The sequence below is a fragment of the Cervus elaphus genome, chromosome 5, assembly GCF_910594005.1.
Source record: "Cervus elaphus chromosome 5, mCerEla1.1, whole genome shotgun sequence".
Lineage (NCBI taxonomy): Eukaryota > Metazoa > Chordata > Mammalia > Artiodactyla > Cervidae > Cervus > Cervus elaphus.
The window spans coordinates 110134209-110149975 of record NC_057819.1 but is presented as its reverse complement, the minus strand read 5'-3'; the positions used below and the strand labels follow the sequence as shown (position 1 = coordinate 110149975).

At 48.7% G+C, this 15767-nt stretch overlaps 1 protein-coding gene across 1 annotated transcript; it reads right to left on the bottom strand.

Annotated features, from left to right (window-relative positions):
• Positions 1–8524: 8524 nt before the first annotated feature.
• Positions 8525–9894, bottom strand: HOXB1 (homeobox B1). The gene is made up of 2 exons (XM_043900948.1): positions 9315–9894; positions 8525–8858 (listed from the first exon to the last, which is right to left on the bottom strand). Exons 1-2 carry the CDS (start codon positions 9892–9894, stop codon positions 8530–8532), a joined length of 909 nt encoding a protein of 302 aa, XP_043756883.1. The 3' UTR covers positions 8525–8529.
• Positions 9895–15767: the final 5873 nt, after the last annotated feature.

Sequence of the window (15767 nt, the reverse complement as noted above, 5' to 3'; positions counted from 1 at the left end):
GGAATTAAAAAAATAATTTTTTTTCTCTAGTGAAACAGAGAGAGTTTTTCATAAAGGGAGGATTCTGGAAGACACTCTGATTATTTTTGGTAGATTTATTTAACACACTTTTGAATTTTTTTTTTAAATATGATGTTGAAGAACCCAAAGCAAGGACTGATATTGGGTAATTTTTGGCACTTTTGGGCACTGATATTGGGATGCTTTTTTTTCTTTTGTTTTGTGTCTGTCTCTCATTACATTCTAGGGATAAGCACAAGCTCTTTTTCTTTTTTCTACTCAAGGTGGGAAGACTCAGGTAAAGCCTACTGAACTCTGATCCAAAGACCAAAATGAAAATCAGGGGGGGGGGGGGGGGAATCAGCTTTCCAGATCTTTGTTACTCTGTGCAGGACAAGTCCTGTTTGGGATTGTTTTGCTTGTTTTGCTTTCTCTTAATTTTTGCTTTCCCAATGAGTGCACAGCCACATGCCACCCAACATGGAGAAATGACTCATAACTTGCCTCCTTCCTTTTCATTTCTATCCTGGGAATTCTGTAGAGATGGATTAGAGGGAAGTATTTTTAGGAAAAGGCCCCCTTCCTTTTCACCTCTATGCAGACAACTTTTCTCCGAAACTTCATTTTATACCACTTAACAGTCAAAACATAAATTCCAAAGAGTGAAGAGAAAGAGAACTTTCCCAAGCAGGTAACAACACTTGTTTCCCCCAGTCTTTCTCTGACTGTTGCAGCCACATGTGCAGAACTGTGTACAAGGTCTGTTTGAATGCAGTTCGGAGGCATAAGTAACAATACTTCTTTATAGATAGGTCTTTGAACGTGTGAGGGAAGTTGGTATCTCTTTGGGAATGTGTCAAGGTGTGGATTTCAACAGGTTTTGAAATGTGTGGCAAGGCAAGCATGCAAACCCTTTCAAAGGTGTCTTTGCAATCCCCATCCAATGCACCCAAATCACTGAATTTGAATTGCTGAATACAGACCCCCTGCAGGATTAGGAACTTGCCCCACCCCACCCACCCTTCAGAGAAGGCGTGGCTCTCTTGCCTTCCTCTAACTCAGGGTAGTGTCCCTCCCACCAGGCCCCAAAGGTGGGGATTGAAAATTGATTTCTGAAGAATGACTGAGTGTTAATTGAAGAGACAGCGGAGTAACTGGAAGTGGTGGAGGGTGGGAAGCTCGGGGCTGGGGAGGATCGTGGGACAGCTCTTTCTGCCAATTGCCAGCCTGTTTCCTCACACATGCCTCGGAGGCTTTTCTTCTGCACAGCTTGTTGTCCACCTTCTGCCTCTTCAGACTCCCCAGCCCCCAAAACATTAGCTTCCAGCAAAGGCTGTGTCTGAAATGGAGAATCAGAGAACTCTGGTTAAAACTGTCAGAACCATGCCTAGGACCCTTGAACCTTTGAGTTTTTTCAGGTCACTGCTGAGGAATTCCCTTCCCCAACTCCGTTCTTCTTAGGGGGCCCTTGATCTAGAAATCTAACCCCAGAGAGGAACTCCAGGAGCTGGAGATTTTTTTCTTTTCCATGACACTTCTCACTTCCTTTTTCTTGCTTTAAGTTAGGTTCCTGTTCTGTGACCAGGATCCACATGTGTAGAGCTACAGTGGGAGTAAGCAAGAGGATGTCATTAATTCCCAACAATTTCCAACAATGGTAACTAGCCACACCAGAATGGATGATCTTCCCAAGAGTTCTGAGAAACTTCCAGTAGGTAACCATTATCGCCCTTGACTTCCGTTAAGCATTAAAAGTAATGCTCCCCTCAATGTTCTCTTTCAGACCCAAACAAACCTAAGCACTCCTGTGTGTGATTTCACTTTATTGGGCCTAGAAGGGGAGAACATCCCAAACATTTTCAGAAAAGGAAACCTTGGTCCATTGGTGTGTAAAGGACACTGCACCCTGTGGAGTTGAGTTGAGTGACGGGAAATAGAAAGGAAAGCTTGTTTGCAGCAGAAGCACCTGCCTAGATATCCCTGCAGAAGGACAGTTTCTTTATTTTCTATCAACATTTCTACCAATCTAAACATCCAGCTGGGCCTTCAAACCCTTGACATTTCTAAAATTGAGTCTTTTCTTGAGTTTACACTTGCTACAGTAAAGGAAGCTCAAACAAAACAAACAAACAAAAGCTCTATGGGTGAGCCCTGGAAGCACACTTGTTCTGGAGCTGCAAAGGAAACTCTGTCATTAGCCTGAGATAAATACCTTTAATGAATGAACGGAAGTCAAGGAAGAAAATGCCTCCTAAGTCCCCATCCATCTGTTGCCCTACTTTCATTATTTTCATATGAATCCATTGATCATGGTAACACTCTTGGACTAATTAAACGTCTGAAACGACATCGTTTCAGAATACCATTTTGGGGAGTGAGCGATTTCTAGACAAGAGGAATTTGCTTCAGTATTCACTTGTCCAACAAATATTTACTGAGCATCTACTATGTTCCAGGCATTGTTGAAGGCACTAGAAATGCAGCAATGAGCAAGACAGAAATCTCAGCTTTCATGGATCTTACAGTCTAAAAAGTTAGGAAGTTAGAGGCTACTTTCATATGTGGATGCTGGTAACATGCATGTCACTTCTTTATTGTCTTAGGGCTTTTAGTATCTTTGGGAAGAGAGTCCAAGCTATTACAAGTTTACCAAATTTTTCTACCATTAGGTGTAGTTCAATGACACTAATAACATGGCCCTTTGCAGTCCTGGATCATGTCCCCAACCTGACAGTCCCATTTTAGCCAATCTCCAAACACCCCTTCCCCAAAAAGACAACCATTTGCTGAGCCGTCTCTCCTCTGGGAGGCCCAGGCACTGGTCCAGCAAGAGTAGAGAGACCAGGGCATGACCCCACGACCGGGACCCTTCCCCCGCCCTCTGGCCTCCCCTGGACAGGCAGCTCCTCTGGGGCTGGGGGGTGGGGGGCTGCAAGCCATTCAGGGCTGAACTCTCCATGAACCAGGAAGGGAAGGGGGTGGGGGCTGCGGAGCAGAGCCAGCAGGAGCTGGCTGGGGAGGCCAGGCTTCTGGGCAAACCTCTCTGGCTGAGTAAATACTGAGCTGCCTCATCTCCAAGGTGGGGGTTGAAACGGAGCTGTCAGGCCAGAGTAAACTGAAGGGAGCTTTGGGGCCTCTGAGGAACAGAAGGCACATGTTTTGTGGGGCTCCCTCCCTCCTACGTTCTCCCTCCAGGCAGAGAGGGTTATAGGGCTCAGAACTGTCTAGACCCAGGCCAGTGATCTTGAGAGCTGGAGGAAACTGACTGGAGTGGGTGGTGGAGAAACAGTAATTTTGATTAGCTCTAACTAAGCCTGTAGACTATATCCAACATGATGCTCTCCCCACCCCTCCCTACCAGCCCCTATCCCAGACCAAGTTTAACATTCTTTCTCACTTACATCTTCTCGGAAGGAAGGATGAGTAAAGCTGTAGTGAGATAATGCAACTTATATTAAAGACTGGGAAAGCAGGCACACAGAGGTTAAATGACTGACTCAAGGCCGCCCTTGGTAGAGGAAGCTCTGGTCTCCTGACTTCCTACAAAATTCTTTCTTCTCTGTAGCACCTGATCTACTTATTTCCCAGTGAAGAGAATGACAGTGGCCAAGAGGTCCTACTTTGAATGGAAGTCAACAGCTGCTTGAGCCATTCTGTTCTCCCAGGAATGGACATTAAATATTTTGCATCTCCAACTCTTGTTCTATGAAATTGCAAAAGATGAAGCATCTGGAATATTGTGGTTGAGTCATATAAAGGAGGCCATGCAAGGAAGTTCATAGAGCTAGGACCGAACCGTCACAAAATAAAATCTGGTACAATGGCAGGGAGTGCCAAAGTCATGGACAACAGTGAGAATGTGCTCCCAGAATTATGCAATAAGACTGTCTGGCCCAAAGTATGTCTCATTCCAATGTTGCACTTGCTATAAACTAGTATTCTGTGGGGCTACCCTGAACATTTTCATTCATGACTGTTTTACTTCCCAGCAGCAAATTCCATGGTTATGGTACCACATGAGTCTGCAGGTACGATGCTGGACGATGAAGGTTAGAGAATGTCTGCTTCTAGGATACCAAGGCCAAGCACACCTTAATAAAAAATGTCTTATATGAACACCTAAAACAGAAAACCTCTACTGTACACTGCCAGGCAGTGTTCTAAGCTTGTCTCCTGTATCTCACTTATTCAACTTCCCTCATTTTACATCTGAAGAAACAGAAGCACAGGTAAACTGATTAACTGGCATAAACTCATTCATCCAGCTGATAAGAGAACCACACTGAAACTAAAGGGACCCACACTGAAAACTAAGCTACGCAGAGCCCTTGCCCTCCACTACTCTAAATTAGGAACTCACCGTGTCTGCCTTCAGGACTTCTGACCCACCCTCCCAGTAGAGAAGGGAGAGACAGTGCTGGAGGCCCAGGACAACTCTCCTCTTCTGCAGGTGAGTGGGCTGAGACTTGAAGGAAAAGGTCTCAGCCAGACCCACCTGAGTGTTCTCAGCGGCTAAGAAGGGAATCCCCTCTACCTGTCCTTAGCTCCAGAACCTGTCCCTGGTCTCATCCACCATTCAGGGATCAGACAAGGCATGAGGGTGAGAAGTGAAAATGTGTGTGTACCCCAGAGGGTCAAGATGTACTCTGGAATTGATTAGGGACATGTTCCCTTTAATAATTATAGGTGTTATCAGAGCTCACATTTGTTTTTTAGGGACTGCTCCCTAATATTTTATACATATAAACCTATTTATTAATATCAACCCTATGAAATAGATGATGCCCATCTTGGAGAAAATTAAACTGGGCAACCTGCCCAAGGCCACAAGGCTGTGAGAAGCAGGTCCCACCATGTAGCCTCCACTCCACCCAACCCTCTGAAGGATTTGAACCCATATATCTTGTCCTTCCTTTCAGGTTCATGTGGATCTCTGTGCTCTTAGTCATCAGAAGATGCCCCCAGCCTCCCCACCTCCTCCAAGCCCCATCCCACCAACTCCCCTCCAGCAACCCAGTGGTATTGGTGCAAGGAATATTCATAACAAAGACATCCACATTAAAAGTAAGAACTTCAGGGCTTTTAAATCTCTTTTTTCTTGTCTCTCTCATCTAGATCAAAGGGCCTCACATTGGAAGAACAAACGCTGAAGAAAAAAAGCAAATGAAAGAGGAAAAGTTCACACTTAGGGCTGAGAAACAGATGGTGCAGAGAGTTGGGTGGAGTGGAGGCTGCATGGTGGAGGAGGGGTTGGGAGCTACTCCTCAGAAACCTTGACAAACTTTCAACCTGAGAAGAACTTTCCCTCCCAGGAAGAATCAAGGTGGGGGGGGGGGGTGTGGATCTTTATTTCAAGAGTTTTATTTTCAAAACAGGAGACTTTTTGGAGATCTTGTAAATGGAGGTGTTGGAATAGAGGTCTTTAAATTTTGCAGAAAATGTGTTTTCAGAGTTCCTGGTAAATAGAATTCCCTTTGCTCCCTCAATGGCTGTGAAAAAACCACCTATCTGAAAGGCATGGTGGAGACTATGACGGAAGCAGCATGTCATCTATTTTGGAAAGTTTAACAATGTGTTTTTGCTTGTTTGATTGTTTGTACCAACCACTCCTTTGTCATTTTAGATAGGAAAATACAGTGACCTTTTGTTTCTGCAATAAACAACTTCCGTGTAGACCAGTCTGAGGCCTCAGATAAGTAGGATTTGGGAAGAGTACAAAGCAGGAAAGGAGTTAGGATCAAAGAGGATGGGGGGCGCTCAGATGTATTGTGGATTCTTTTGAGGACGCCTGTTAACAGAGAATTTTGCCCCTCATCCCTCCTTGGGTGGGGCGGGGGTGGGGAGGAATCAAATGGTTCCTTCTGCTATGGCCAAAAACCTCCCCTAGGCCCTGTGAGCCCCAGTCGAGGTCCAGGGTCATCATCCTTTGGGTCCGGCTCTAACAAAAGGTCCTTCCTCCTCCTTGATTTTCTGCCCAGTGGTCCAAAGTTTGCAGGATCCAGAAATACCCCAACTAGAAGGCTCTGTCAGCTGACATCGAATGGCTCCAAGAAGGGGAGTTTTGTTTCCACAGACACTGCTCTGTGCCCTCTGTCAAGGTGACCCCTTTGGGGAAGCCAACCTTGGTGGCAATTTCAATTAAATGCAGAAAAGCAAACAGATTTATTTTTTTAAGACAGAGGGCAAAGCATCAGCTTCTGGGAAATCTGGGCTTCCTCTTCCAAACCACTTGTCTTCTTCTCCAGCTGGACTGTGCAATTATTGATAACTTGGCCTCTCCTATAACAGCACCAATTTCATTAGGAAGCAAATGCTCGGCGTTTCTTGAGCACACTGCTAGTCTTTTTCGCTCCTTGTCTTCCTTTGAAAGGTCAAGAAATCAATAGATGGAGTGGATAAGACGCCCCCTTGGTCCTGCTGCCCGCTCCCAGCTGTCCCGGTCCAAGGCACTTGGCCTCCCGGGATCCCCGGAATCAATAAACCGCAGACCCGCGTTCTCTGGACTGCACTTCGGGGCGGGAAAGCTGACGGTTTGCGACCGTCTCGGCGCTGCCCGACCTAGGCCCTCTTCCCTGCCCCCGCCTCCGCCGACCAAAGGGGCCCTGTGGTCAGTGGGACCCGCCGGGAGACAATTGCTACCCCCGCGGGGGCGATGTCGGCTTGTTTGGAAAGCCCGGGGGGGCTTCGAGGTAAAAAGGTCAGCGCGGGACTGGGGTTTACCTCCTCCCGCCCACCCCAAGCCCTCCGGGCTCCAACCTGCCGCTGCCTCCCCCGCAGCCCAGCGACCCCTCGGCCTTTTCGCCGCGCCTCCCGCGCCGTCCAGCGCTGGAGACCCGGGCGGTCTCTGTGAGCCGGATGGACCGCACATCGGAGGCGGCGGGTACGGCCAGAGTCTCCCAGACGCGCCCGCTCCCGGACGCCCATGTCCCGGTTGGGTGGAAAGGCACCGGTCTGGGGGCGGGAGTGGAAGGGTTAACCTGTGTGCCAGTCTGAAGTTTGTCGGGCGACCCACCCTCTGACTTTCTCTAAGCAAGACCTGGCGGGGAACGGGACAGTACACAGCCTTCCCAGCAAATATTTACTGAGGCCCACTCTGTGCCAGTCCTCGCTCTGGATATGGGGGAGGGAGGAGGGGGAAGGGGTAGAGGGCCCTTCCCTTCGCCTTTCCCCAATTCCTCCTCTTATCACACCCTTTTCTGTTCTCTCCAAACAGATCCACTAGTCTCCTTTCCTGCCTTCCTCTGAGGACGGTCTCCGAACTCTTTCCTCCCCACCGCCTTTCCCCTCCAGGTCTTCCCACGTTCCTCCAATGACCGGAGGGCTGATGGCTGTCAGATTAGGAAACCTAGGACCCGGTTCTGCTTAGGCCCCACCCAGTAAGTCCTTCTCTTTACCCAACTGAGATCAGAAAGCTCAGCTGCTTCCAACTCAACCAACTTGCATCTACTCTTTCCTCATCTCTCCCCCAGCGCTCTTGGAGAGAGAGCCTCCTTTACCCCTAGACAGAGGAGCAGAAGAGGCGGGAGGAGGGGAAAACAGACTTTATTGAAATGAGGTAGCTGGAGGGACAGAGAGAACCCGGTTGCTTGGGGCTCAGGTTTCCGGAAAGAGTGGTGTCTCCACTGTCCCAAGGTTCAGAGAAATGCTTGATATGCTGGTCGGAGCTCTCCCTGCACCTGGGCCTCCCTGGGCTGCACCGGGAATGGGGGTGGAGATGAGGAGGAAGGTCCTGGCTTTTCCAGGAGGCAATAAATAGGGGAGGAACTAGTGGGGGCGAGCCTGCGCCTTCCTGGTAGAGGCTTACTGGGGTCCAGCCTCAAACAACATTCCAGAAGTCTCTGAAGTACCAAGTTCCAAAACACTTTGGTAGCTTTGAGACGAAGTCGCGGGGGGCGGAGGGGCAGGCAGGTCTCAGAAAACAACCTCTGGAGGCCGCTAGTGCAATATAAATGTGCCAGGAGGGGGTTAATAGGGTTCGATGGGGTGGTGGGGGGAGCTTTTTGGTCTGTCACAAGGCAGCTGGTGCTATTGTAAAGTCTGTGGCAACTAGAGAGATTAAGCATTGGTCATATGCCAGCACCCAAATACCTCCCACACAGGAAACCTTCTCTCTGTCCTGGGCCTAGAAGGGGGAGTTAGGATAAGAGTGCATGAGAGGAGAGTCCTCGAAGCTCAAAGGCACTGGACTGAACAAATGGAAGTTGGAAGGGAAAGGAGAACCCGGGAGGTTGGGACTTGCTCCCACCCCACCCGAGGGCTGATCTCCAGATTAGAGGCAGAGGGAAGCCCTTCCCTCACTTTAGACAGGTTGGGTCTCCCGTGCCTCTGGTCCCCGGTAGGGTCCCCAGCCATCAGCACCCTGCCCAGACTGGAGGAAAGCAGTCCCCCATTCCTCCCAAAGGCAGCTCTGAACTGGCGCCCCAGCCTAAGTAGTAGAGCCGAGGCCGAGATTAGGGAGGACAGAGGAGAGGGCTGGACGGGGACTCCTCAGCGCTCCAGTGCTGAGGAGTCCCGGGTGGGAGGTTTAGTTCAGGAGGTGACGGAGCTGGGCGAAGCTTCCGGGGAGGTGCACGTGGACTGGTCGGAGGTGTCTCCAGTTGCCTCCTTGAGACAGCCTGGAGGGGCTGGGGGCACCCGGCCTCCCTCCCGCTCGCGCTTCTTTTGCTTCATGCGCCGGTTCTGGAACCAAATCTTGACCTGCGTCTCGTTGAGCTCCAGGGTGGCAGCGATCTCCACCCTCCGGGCCCGGCTCAGATACTTGTTGAAATGGAACTCCTTCTCCAGTTCGGTCAGCTGCCGAGTGGTGAAGTTGGTGCGGAGGCCACCTGGAGCGCCCAGGCCCAGCTCGGACACCTTCGCTAGGGGCGGGGCGAGAAAAGGGCCACGTCAGTTCTCTCCTCTTTCTCCTTCCCCTCCCCTCTGCCCCCCACCCCCCGCCAGCTCTGCACCCCCAGTCACCATTCTATCCAGCTTCAGCTCTCCAAGTTCCCTTGGATCACCAGGCACCCCTCCAGGCGACCTGGAGCAGCCCCGCACACTTGCACCCCCAGCTCCCCCTCCTCGGAACACCAGGTCTTGGGCCTGCGCTGAGCACACAGATCAGGAAGTGGGGGTGTGTGTGGAGACTTACTCTTAAGGATAACTGGGCGCTCGCTGGGTGGGGAGACCCCACCTGACCTGAGACTGAGCACAGTGCTCTTACCTGCCTCTACCCGGTGGTGCAGACAGGAACCCCCAGCCCAGGACCCCTCAGTGCAAAAGCAGCAGAGCCACTCTGAGCACCCAGAGAGGGGCTGGCCACGTCTGAGCCCTACCTGTCTTGGGTGGGTTCCTCTTAACCTTCATCCAGTCGAAGGTCTGGGCTGTAGAGGTGCTCGTTTCTGACGCGCAGGCCGATTCCTTGTCCTCGGAGAGGAGATCAGCACAGGCCGGTGCAAAGCTCCCTGTCTGCTCAGTCCCGTAATGGGGCTGTGGTGGAGGGTAGGGCCCCAGGCCCACTCCAGCGGTTCCATAGCCGTCGGAAGACAAGGCCCCTAGCTGGGCCCCATAACTTGAAGGATGAAAATAGCCTCCATCTCCTTCCAGCTGGCCCAGAGGGTAGTACTGAGAAGACCCGTAGCTGGCACTGCAGGCAGCCGGGGAGTACCCCGAGGCCGCAGAGCTGGGGAAGGGCAACCCTAATGCCGAGGGTGGCTGTTGGGCTGGATAGCCTGAGTTCTGCTGGAGTGCAGAGCTGGGCAGCCCCCCACCATAGCGAGTCTCGCCTGCATAGCTGTCAACAGCGGAAGCCGAGCTGGGGGGGAAGGAGGTAGGGGCGCTGTGGGCGCTGTAGGCGCTGGGTCCCCGGTTACAGAGTGGGTACTCTAAGAAGGAGTTCATCCTATTATAGTCCATGCGTGGAGGCCTCAGGAGGGTCGGCCCGTTTGGGGGAGACACCCTCTTGCCCTACAACCTTTAGGCAGTATGTCACAGCGCCGAAGCTTGCATCCATGGCCTAACCCAGCTCGCCTGGGCCAGCGCTCCCCCAGGAAGGGGGTAGGGAGTGGGGGTGGAGGGGTGCATGTGATCTCTCCCAGGCCAATGGGCGCTGCGGGCCACAGTTTGGCAGCCCCAGCGCCCATCCATCACCCCCCAAGCATTAGCATGACAAAGACACTTCAATCACCCACAGCCCATCCATCTGAGGGCGACATGGAAGCGTCAAAAACATCTTTCTTCAAAGACTTTTGGAAAGAAGGGACCGGAGGGAGAGGGGGCAAAAGTTAGAGGAATATTCAAGACTTTCCTCCCCTCTCAGTCCCCAAGGCCTTCAATAGGCTCCTAGGTTATTAGATTTGGACAAATTCAACCCAGCTGCCCTTCATTCTTCCCACCACCACCCCCCCCCCCACCTCACAAAGGAGCAACCCCCTCCCCAAGTCTGTAGACCAGGAGATGGGGAATCCAGCCTCCTTTGCCCAGAACTCCCACTCTGAGTTTCTTTCTCCTAATTTGGGGTGATGGGCTAGGACAGCCAAGTGAGGTATGTTGTCTTGGACCAAATGGATGACTGTGAAGGAAGAGGGTGCAAAAACACCTAAGGGTGTGAGGCAGGGCCTAGACTCTAGAGAAAGAATTCATTAAGTGAGGGGTGGGAAACTGGCATTTCAAGGAGCAAGACAAGATGACAGAACTGCGGAGAAGAGGATGAGAAATGCCCCATTCCCCTCTCCACCTCTCCACATAACCACTCTCTCCTCATTCACACATCCATTTCTCTCCCTCAGCTTCTTTTTATATTCTCTCTGTCTCAATCCATCTCTCTGTTCCTCCATCTCTCTCCATATTTATATTCCTTCCCTACCTATCCATCAACTCATCTCTCCGGATGTATTTATCCTCTCTCTAGCCATCCATAGCTGTAGCTGGCTCGCTCACTCAGACTCAAATAACTCCCTGTGTCTCTCCAGAGAGCCACAATGAGCACAGAGCTAGGTGATGTTTACTTACAGGTGAAGAGAGGGAATTTTTATTCTTTTCCTGAAGTGTTTTAAACTAGTGTAGTGCATTCTTCTGGTTCCTTCCTGCCCCACACTCCTCTCCCACAAAATCCCAAGCCTCAAATCCATAAATTCAATAGCAGTTACATCTTAAAGATTACTCAAGTTTCCAATGAATTTTCTAGAATAGATCAAAGGAGTTTGCTTAGAGAATGGGAGCTTCCGTGTGGCGGTCTTGAGGCTCAGGAGGGGAGCCTCACCCCTTTCAGCTGGGTGTGTCTGTTGGGTTCTGGTTGGGGGAGGGGAGGAGAACAGGAAGTGCCTCCTTCACTCTGTTCAGACTGAGATGGAACTGGAGGGAAGCTCTTAGGTAGAGCCCATTGATTCCCCTCCTCCAGACTCTGGGGACAAGAGCTTGGCGCAATCTAACACCCACGCTCATTTGTAATCTGTCAGGGTGTCTGCCTGGCTGAGGCCTGAGGCCGGGGCTAGGGCAAGTCCAGGAGGGCAAGAGTTCAGAGGAGGATCTCTGTAAACAACTGAGCAAAGGGGAGGAAGGGAAAGCAGGTGGGACAGGCCCGGAGAGGACCCTCAGAACTTCTCAGGTTTCCCCGCCCCAAAAAGGGCAGGGTGAGTCCTCATCTCTCTGCAAGGAGGCCCAACGTTGTCTATCTCAGTCTCTGTGTTGCTGCTCCCTCTTTGTTTCCCAGTTCCCTTGCTTCGCCTGTTCTCTCCTACTTTCTGTCTCTATCACCAGACTCGCACTGCCTTCCCCTTTTCTTAATAACTGTGAGCCTTACTTAGCCCCCAACTCTGAAAAAGCTTAAAGCATTTCACAGGACCCCTGCTTCTCTCCCTCCTCATGTGTACTCTGCTTCAGAGGAGCAGGACAAGTTGTGGGGAGGAACCAGTTGGCAACTCCTTTAAGAGAGATGCAGTGGGTGAGGGTGGGAGAATGTTCAGTGCCAAGTGATGAGGATGGACAAAGGAAAGGAGGGTTGAGGTGGGAGGTGGAAGTTGGGAGCAGGCGATGGTTGCAGAAGGATTGAAGAGAGAAGGAGTATTGAGGTGAGAGCAAGCATATTTCTATTGCTCTTCTTGGGTTTGTAGATGCTTCCAACTGTTTCCTCTCACTTTAAGATGTCCTCCACAGAGGCCTTTGGAGAACAGGGAAGTAGGGAACCAGGGTTTCCCTTCAAACCTCCCATCTGAGCTAGGCCTTTATCTGACCTAGCTGCCCTTTTTCTTGGGAGACTTGAGACTCCACTTTCCACATTTCCCTCCCAGGGAGAACCTCCCCACCTCATCCCTCGCTCTCCTAATCAAGGAAACAACTTGAGGTCTAAAAGAGGAAGTAAATTCCAAATCAGATTGATAAAAGAGTAGAAATCATTCTGGGAGTTGGGGAAATGCAGTCTCCCTCATTAATAGCTGAAGTCACCAACAGTCTATTATAAATACAGAAGGAAAGGAGTGGAGCAAAAGTGCCTCAAGTTGTACTATCAAGTGCAGTAGTTGTTTAAGCCTCAGCTTCCCAATTCATCCCTGAACCTTGCTACCTTCTCCTGTGTAGCAGAAAGATGAAAACTTTCCAGATTTCCTGCTGGCTTCCCTGGTGGCTCAGCAGTAGAGAATCCTCTTGCAGTGCAGGAGACATAGGTTCAATCCCTGGGTCTGGAAGATCCCATGGAGGAGGAAATGACAGTATTCTTGTCTGGGAAATACTATGGACTGAGCCTGGTGGGCTACAATCTACAGGGTTGCACAGTCAGACATGACTGAGCAACTAAACAACAACACCCAACCCCAGCAGAAAGGACTGAGAGAAAAGGCAACATGGGTTCTTAGGTTCCCAGTCTCTTCCTACTTAAAAGAAACTTCACTGGCCTCTGGCTTGAGGAGAAAATCTATGGAGCCTGGATTCCTTGTTAAGCCCACAGCTGAGGGCAACCACAACAAAGTAATCCCCATCTGAAGTAACCTGTGGCCTATAGGATTATCTGGTTGACCAGATTAAATTCACCAGAGATGGTCTGGGTAGACTCAACACCAAAGTTAAAAATGGTTGATTTCCTCTTTTTATAGTCTATTTAGACATATAGGTGAGCAAGGAGAACGCAGGCATATTTAGAACTGATATGATCTTTGAGAGATGCTGGTCCCTATACCATTAAGACAAGACCATTCTAATCAGAATAGGGATGTGTTAGTAGTTTATACCTGATTCTGGACTTTTCAATAGAGGAAGCTGCCTTAGCTGAGGGTTGGCAGGGGCAATTGGAACAGATCTTTCGTTAGGTCCTTAAGTGCCTTTCTGCCTGCTCTCCCAGCCCAGATCTTAAAGGCCAAAGCCCAAGATCAACTTAAGATTGGAACTTAAGAATTAAAAGGATATTCGGGGTTGTAATTTTTTTCTCTATAAGAAATTATTTCTTGTTGTTGTTTTTGGGGAGGATGCAATCTGAATGTAGTGGTGTGTTTTATTGCAAGCTCATTAAAATGTCACATATCTGGTTGAGAACCATAGACTGTGGGTAGTGTATATTGTAATAGGAAGACTATTAGTTTTGGGCCTAGAAAACTTGGGTTCGAATCCTTGCTTAGCCATTTCTTAGCATTATAATCCTGGACAAGTTCCCTGGTTTCTCTGAATCTCAGCCTCAGAGAAGAAGCATGGGTTTAATACTACTTACCTCCCTATATTGTTAGCAGGATTAAAGCAAACAAGAAAACATAAACCATAGAGAACTCTGTAAGTGTATGATATTAACATATACATGCACATTCTGAAATACTATGAGTCAGTCTTCTGTTTTTAATATAACTGACATATTAAAATATGGAAATATGTGATGGGAAAATAGCATATGTGCTATATTTTTATATAACATATCACCATATATTATGTAATATGTACTTTATCATATGCACATTTCATTGAAAATTCAGAAGGCTGCCTCTGTGCAGGCAAAGAATTTTCTTTTAAACTGAAGAGGGTTTTTTTTGTAAGTAAAGCCTAATATTATATAATCTATAACAAGCCCTAACCTTACCTGATATAACTCTAATATTATATAATCTATTAAAACTGCAGCAGAAAGATTTGAGGTTGGGCATTAACAAGAACTCCCTGACCTTCCCAATTTGGGAGAAAACTGTCCTTGTCAGGGTTGAGGGTTGAACCTGACTTCTGTGATGTCAGTACAGGATGTAAACCTTCATTTGGAAGGAAAAGTAAGTCAGAGAGTTGGGATCTTGCTAAAAGGAAAGATTAGAGTGACATGAAGAGTTGAAATAACTTTCTACTTAATTGGGCTTATCCAGGTATAGTGGTTGTGGCCAAAATATCCACATTGGAAAATTTATTGAACACTGATTGAACTGAATTTGTATCCAAATGACTGTCCAGACTGTGATTTTTCTGTGGTGGTTGGGAATTAGAGGTGGTTTTGTGTGTTAGCCACACAGTCATGTCCAACTCTTTGCAACCCCATGGACTGCAGCCCACTCAGCTCCTCTGTTCATGGAATTTCCCAGGCAAGAATACTGGAGTGGGTCGCCATTTCCTTCTCCAGGGGATCTTCCCAAACCAGGAATCAAATCCAGGTCTCCTGCATCATAGGTGGATTCTTTACCGTCTGAGCCACCAGGGAAGCCCAGAGAAGGTTTTAGGAAGGCCCTTTTACTGCTGACTCTCTCCTCAGAGGAGGAAGCAGTTCGTTATAGCTCCTTCAGGGACCAAATATCTGAGTATGAAGAAGAATGAGGGTGGGGAAGCAGAAGGGCAGAGCTGGGCTGGAAAGGTCAATGGAGGATTTGGACCACATTAGCTGCAACAGGTGGAGAGACTGATGTAGGGCTCGAGAGTCTACTTTCTGCAAAGTGAGGACATGTATTCAATAGAGCATATTTCAGGAGGATGTACAGTGGGACCATTGAGTGTTTATCAGAGACTTGAAGGAAAAGTGGGGAGAAGATTCAGCAGAGCTATTTAGGGAGACCCATAATTTATACCTATGTTCTAATACCCTAGCAACCAGACAAACACTGATCAAAGGGGATTTTTAAAGTCTAGTACACTGGCAGCCCAGTGGTTAGGACTCAGAGCTTCCACTGCAGGGGTCACAGGTTCCATCCTCTGGTCCAGGAACTAAGATCCCACATGCCTCAGTGTGACCAAAATGCATGTGTGCTCAGTCGTGGCTGACTCTTTGCGACCCCATGGACTGTAGCCTGCCAAGCTACTCTGTCCATGAAATTTTCCAGGCAAGAATACTGGAGTGGGTTGCCATCTCCTACTCAAGGGGATCTTCCTGACCCAGGGATGAACCCATGTCTTCTGCATCTCCTGCACTGGCAAGCATATTCTTTACCACTGCACCACCTGGGAAGCCCTTAAATAAATAAATAAACTTTAACAAAAAATGAAGTCTAGTACATCATGGCAAAGAAGTTTGGTGCCTCTTTTTTTTATATATAAAATGTCCTACTTCTTAATACTCATATTCATTGAATACCTGGTACCTGGCACACAGCACTACAGCTAATTACATACTTGTTGAAAGGATTTCTCTCTCTGCTCACTTAAATAATGTTTGGGGCATGATTGTTGGTGTAAATAGGCAAATTAAAATTCATTAAAATGGCTCTACCAGATACTTGGGAAGTGGGTTATCACCAGACATCAAAAGTCACCACCTCCATTTAAAAGCACCTGACACCAGGTGCTATAATAAATACTTGATACCTTGTTTGTCTAGACTAATGAATATACTTTTGGCATATACT

Excerpts from the sequence above, each read along its gene's own strand:
- HOXB1 (XM_043900948.1), bottom strand. The coding sequence starts at position 9,894 with ATGGACTATAATAGGATGAACTCCTTCTTAGAGTACCCACTCTGTAAC. Across the intron at positions 8,859-9,314 it reads GAGGAACCCACCCAAGACAG|CGAAGGTGTCCGAGCTGGGC; the intron begins GTAGGGCTCAGA and ends CCCCGCCCCTAG.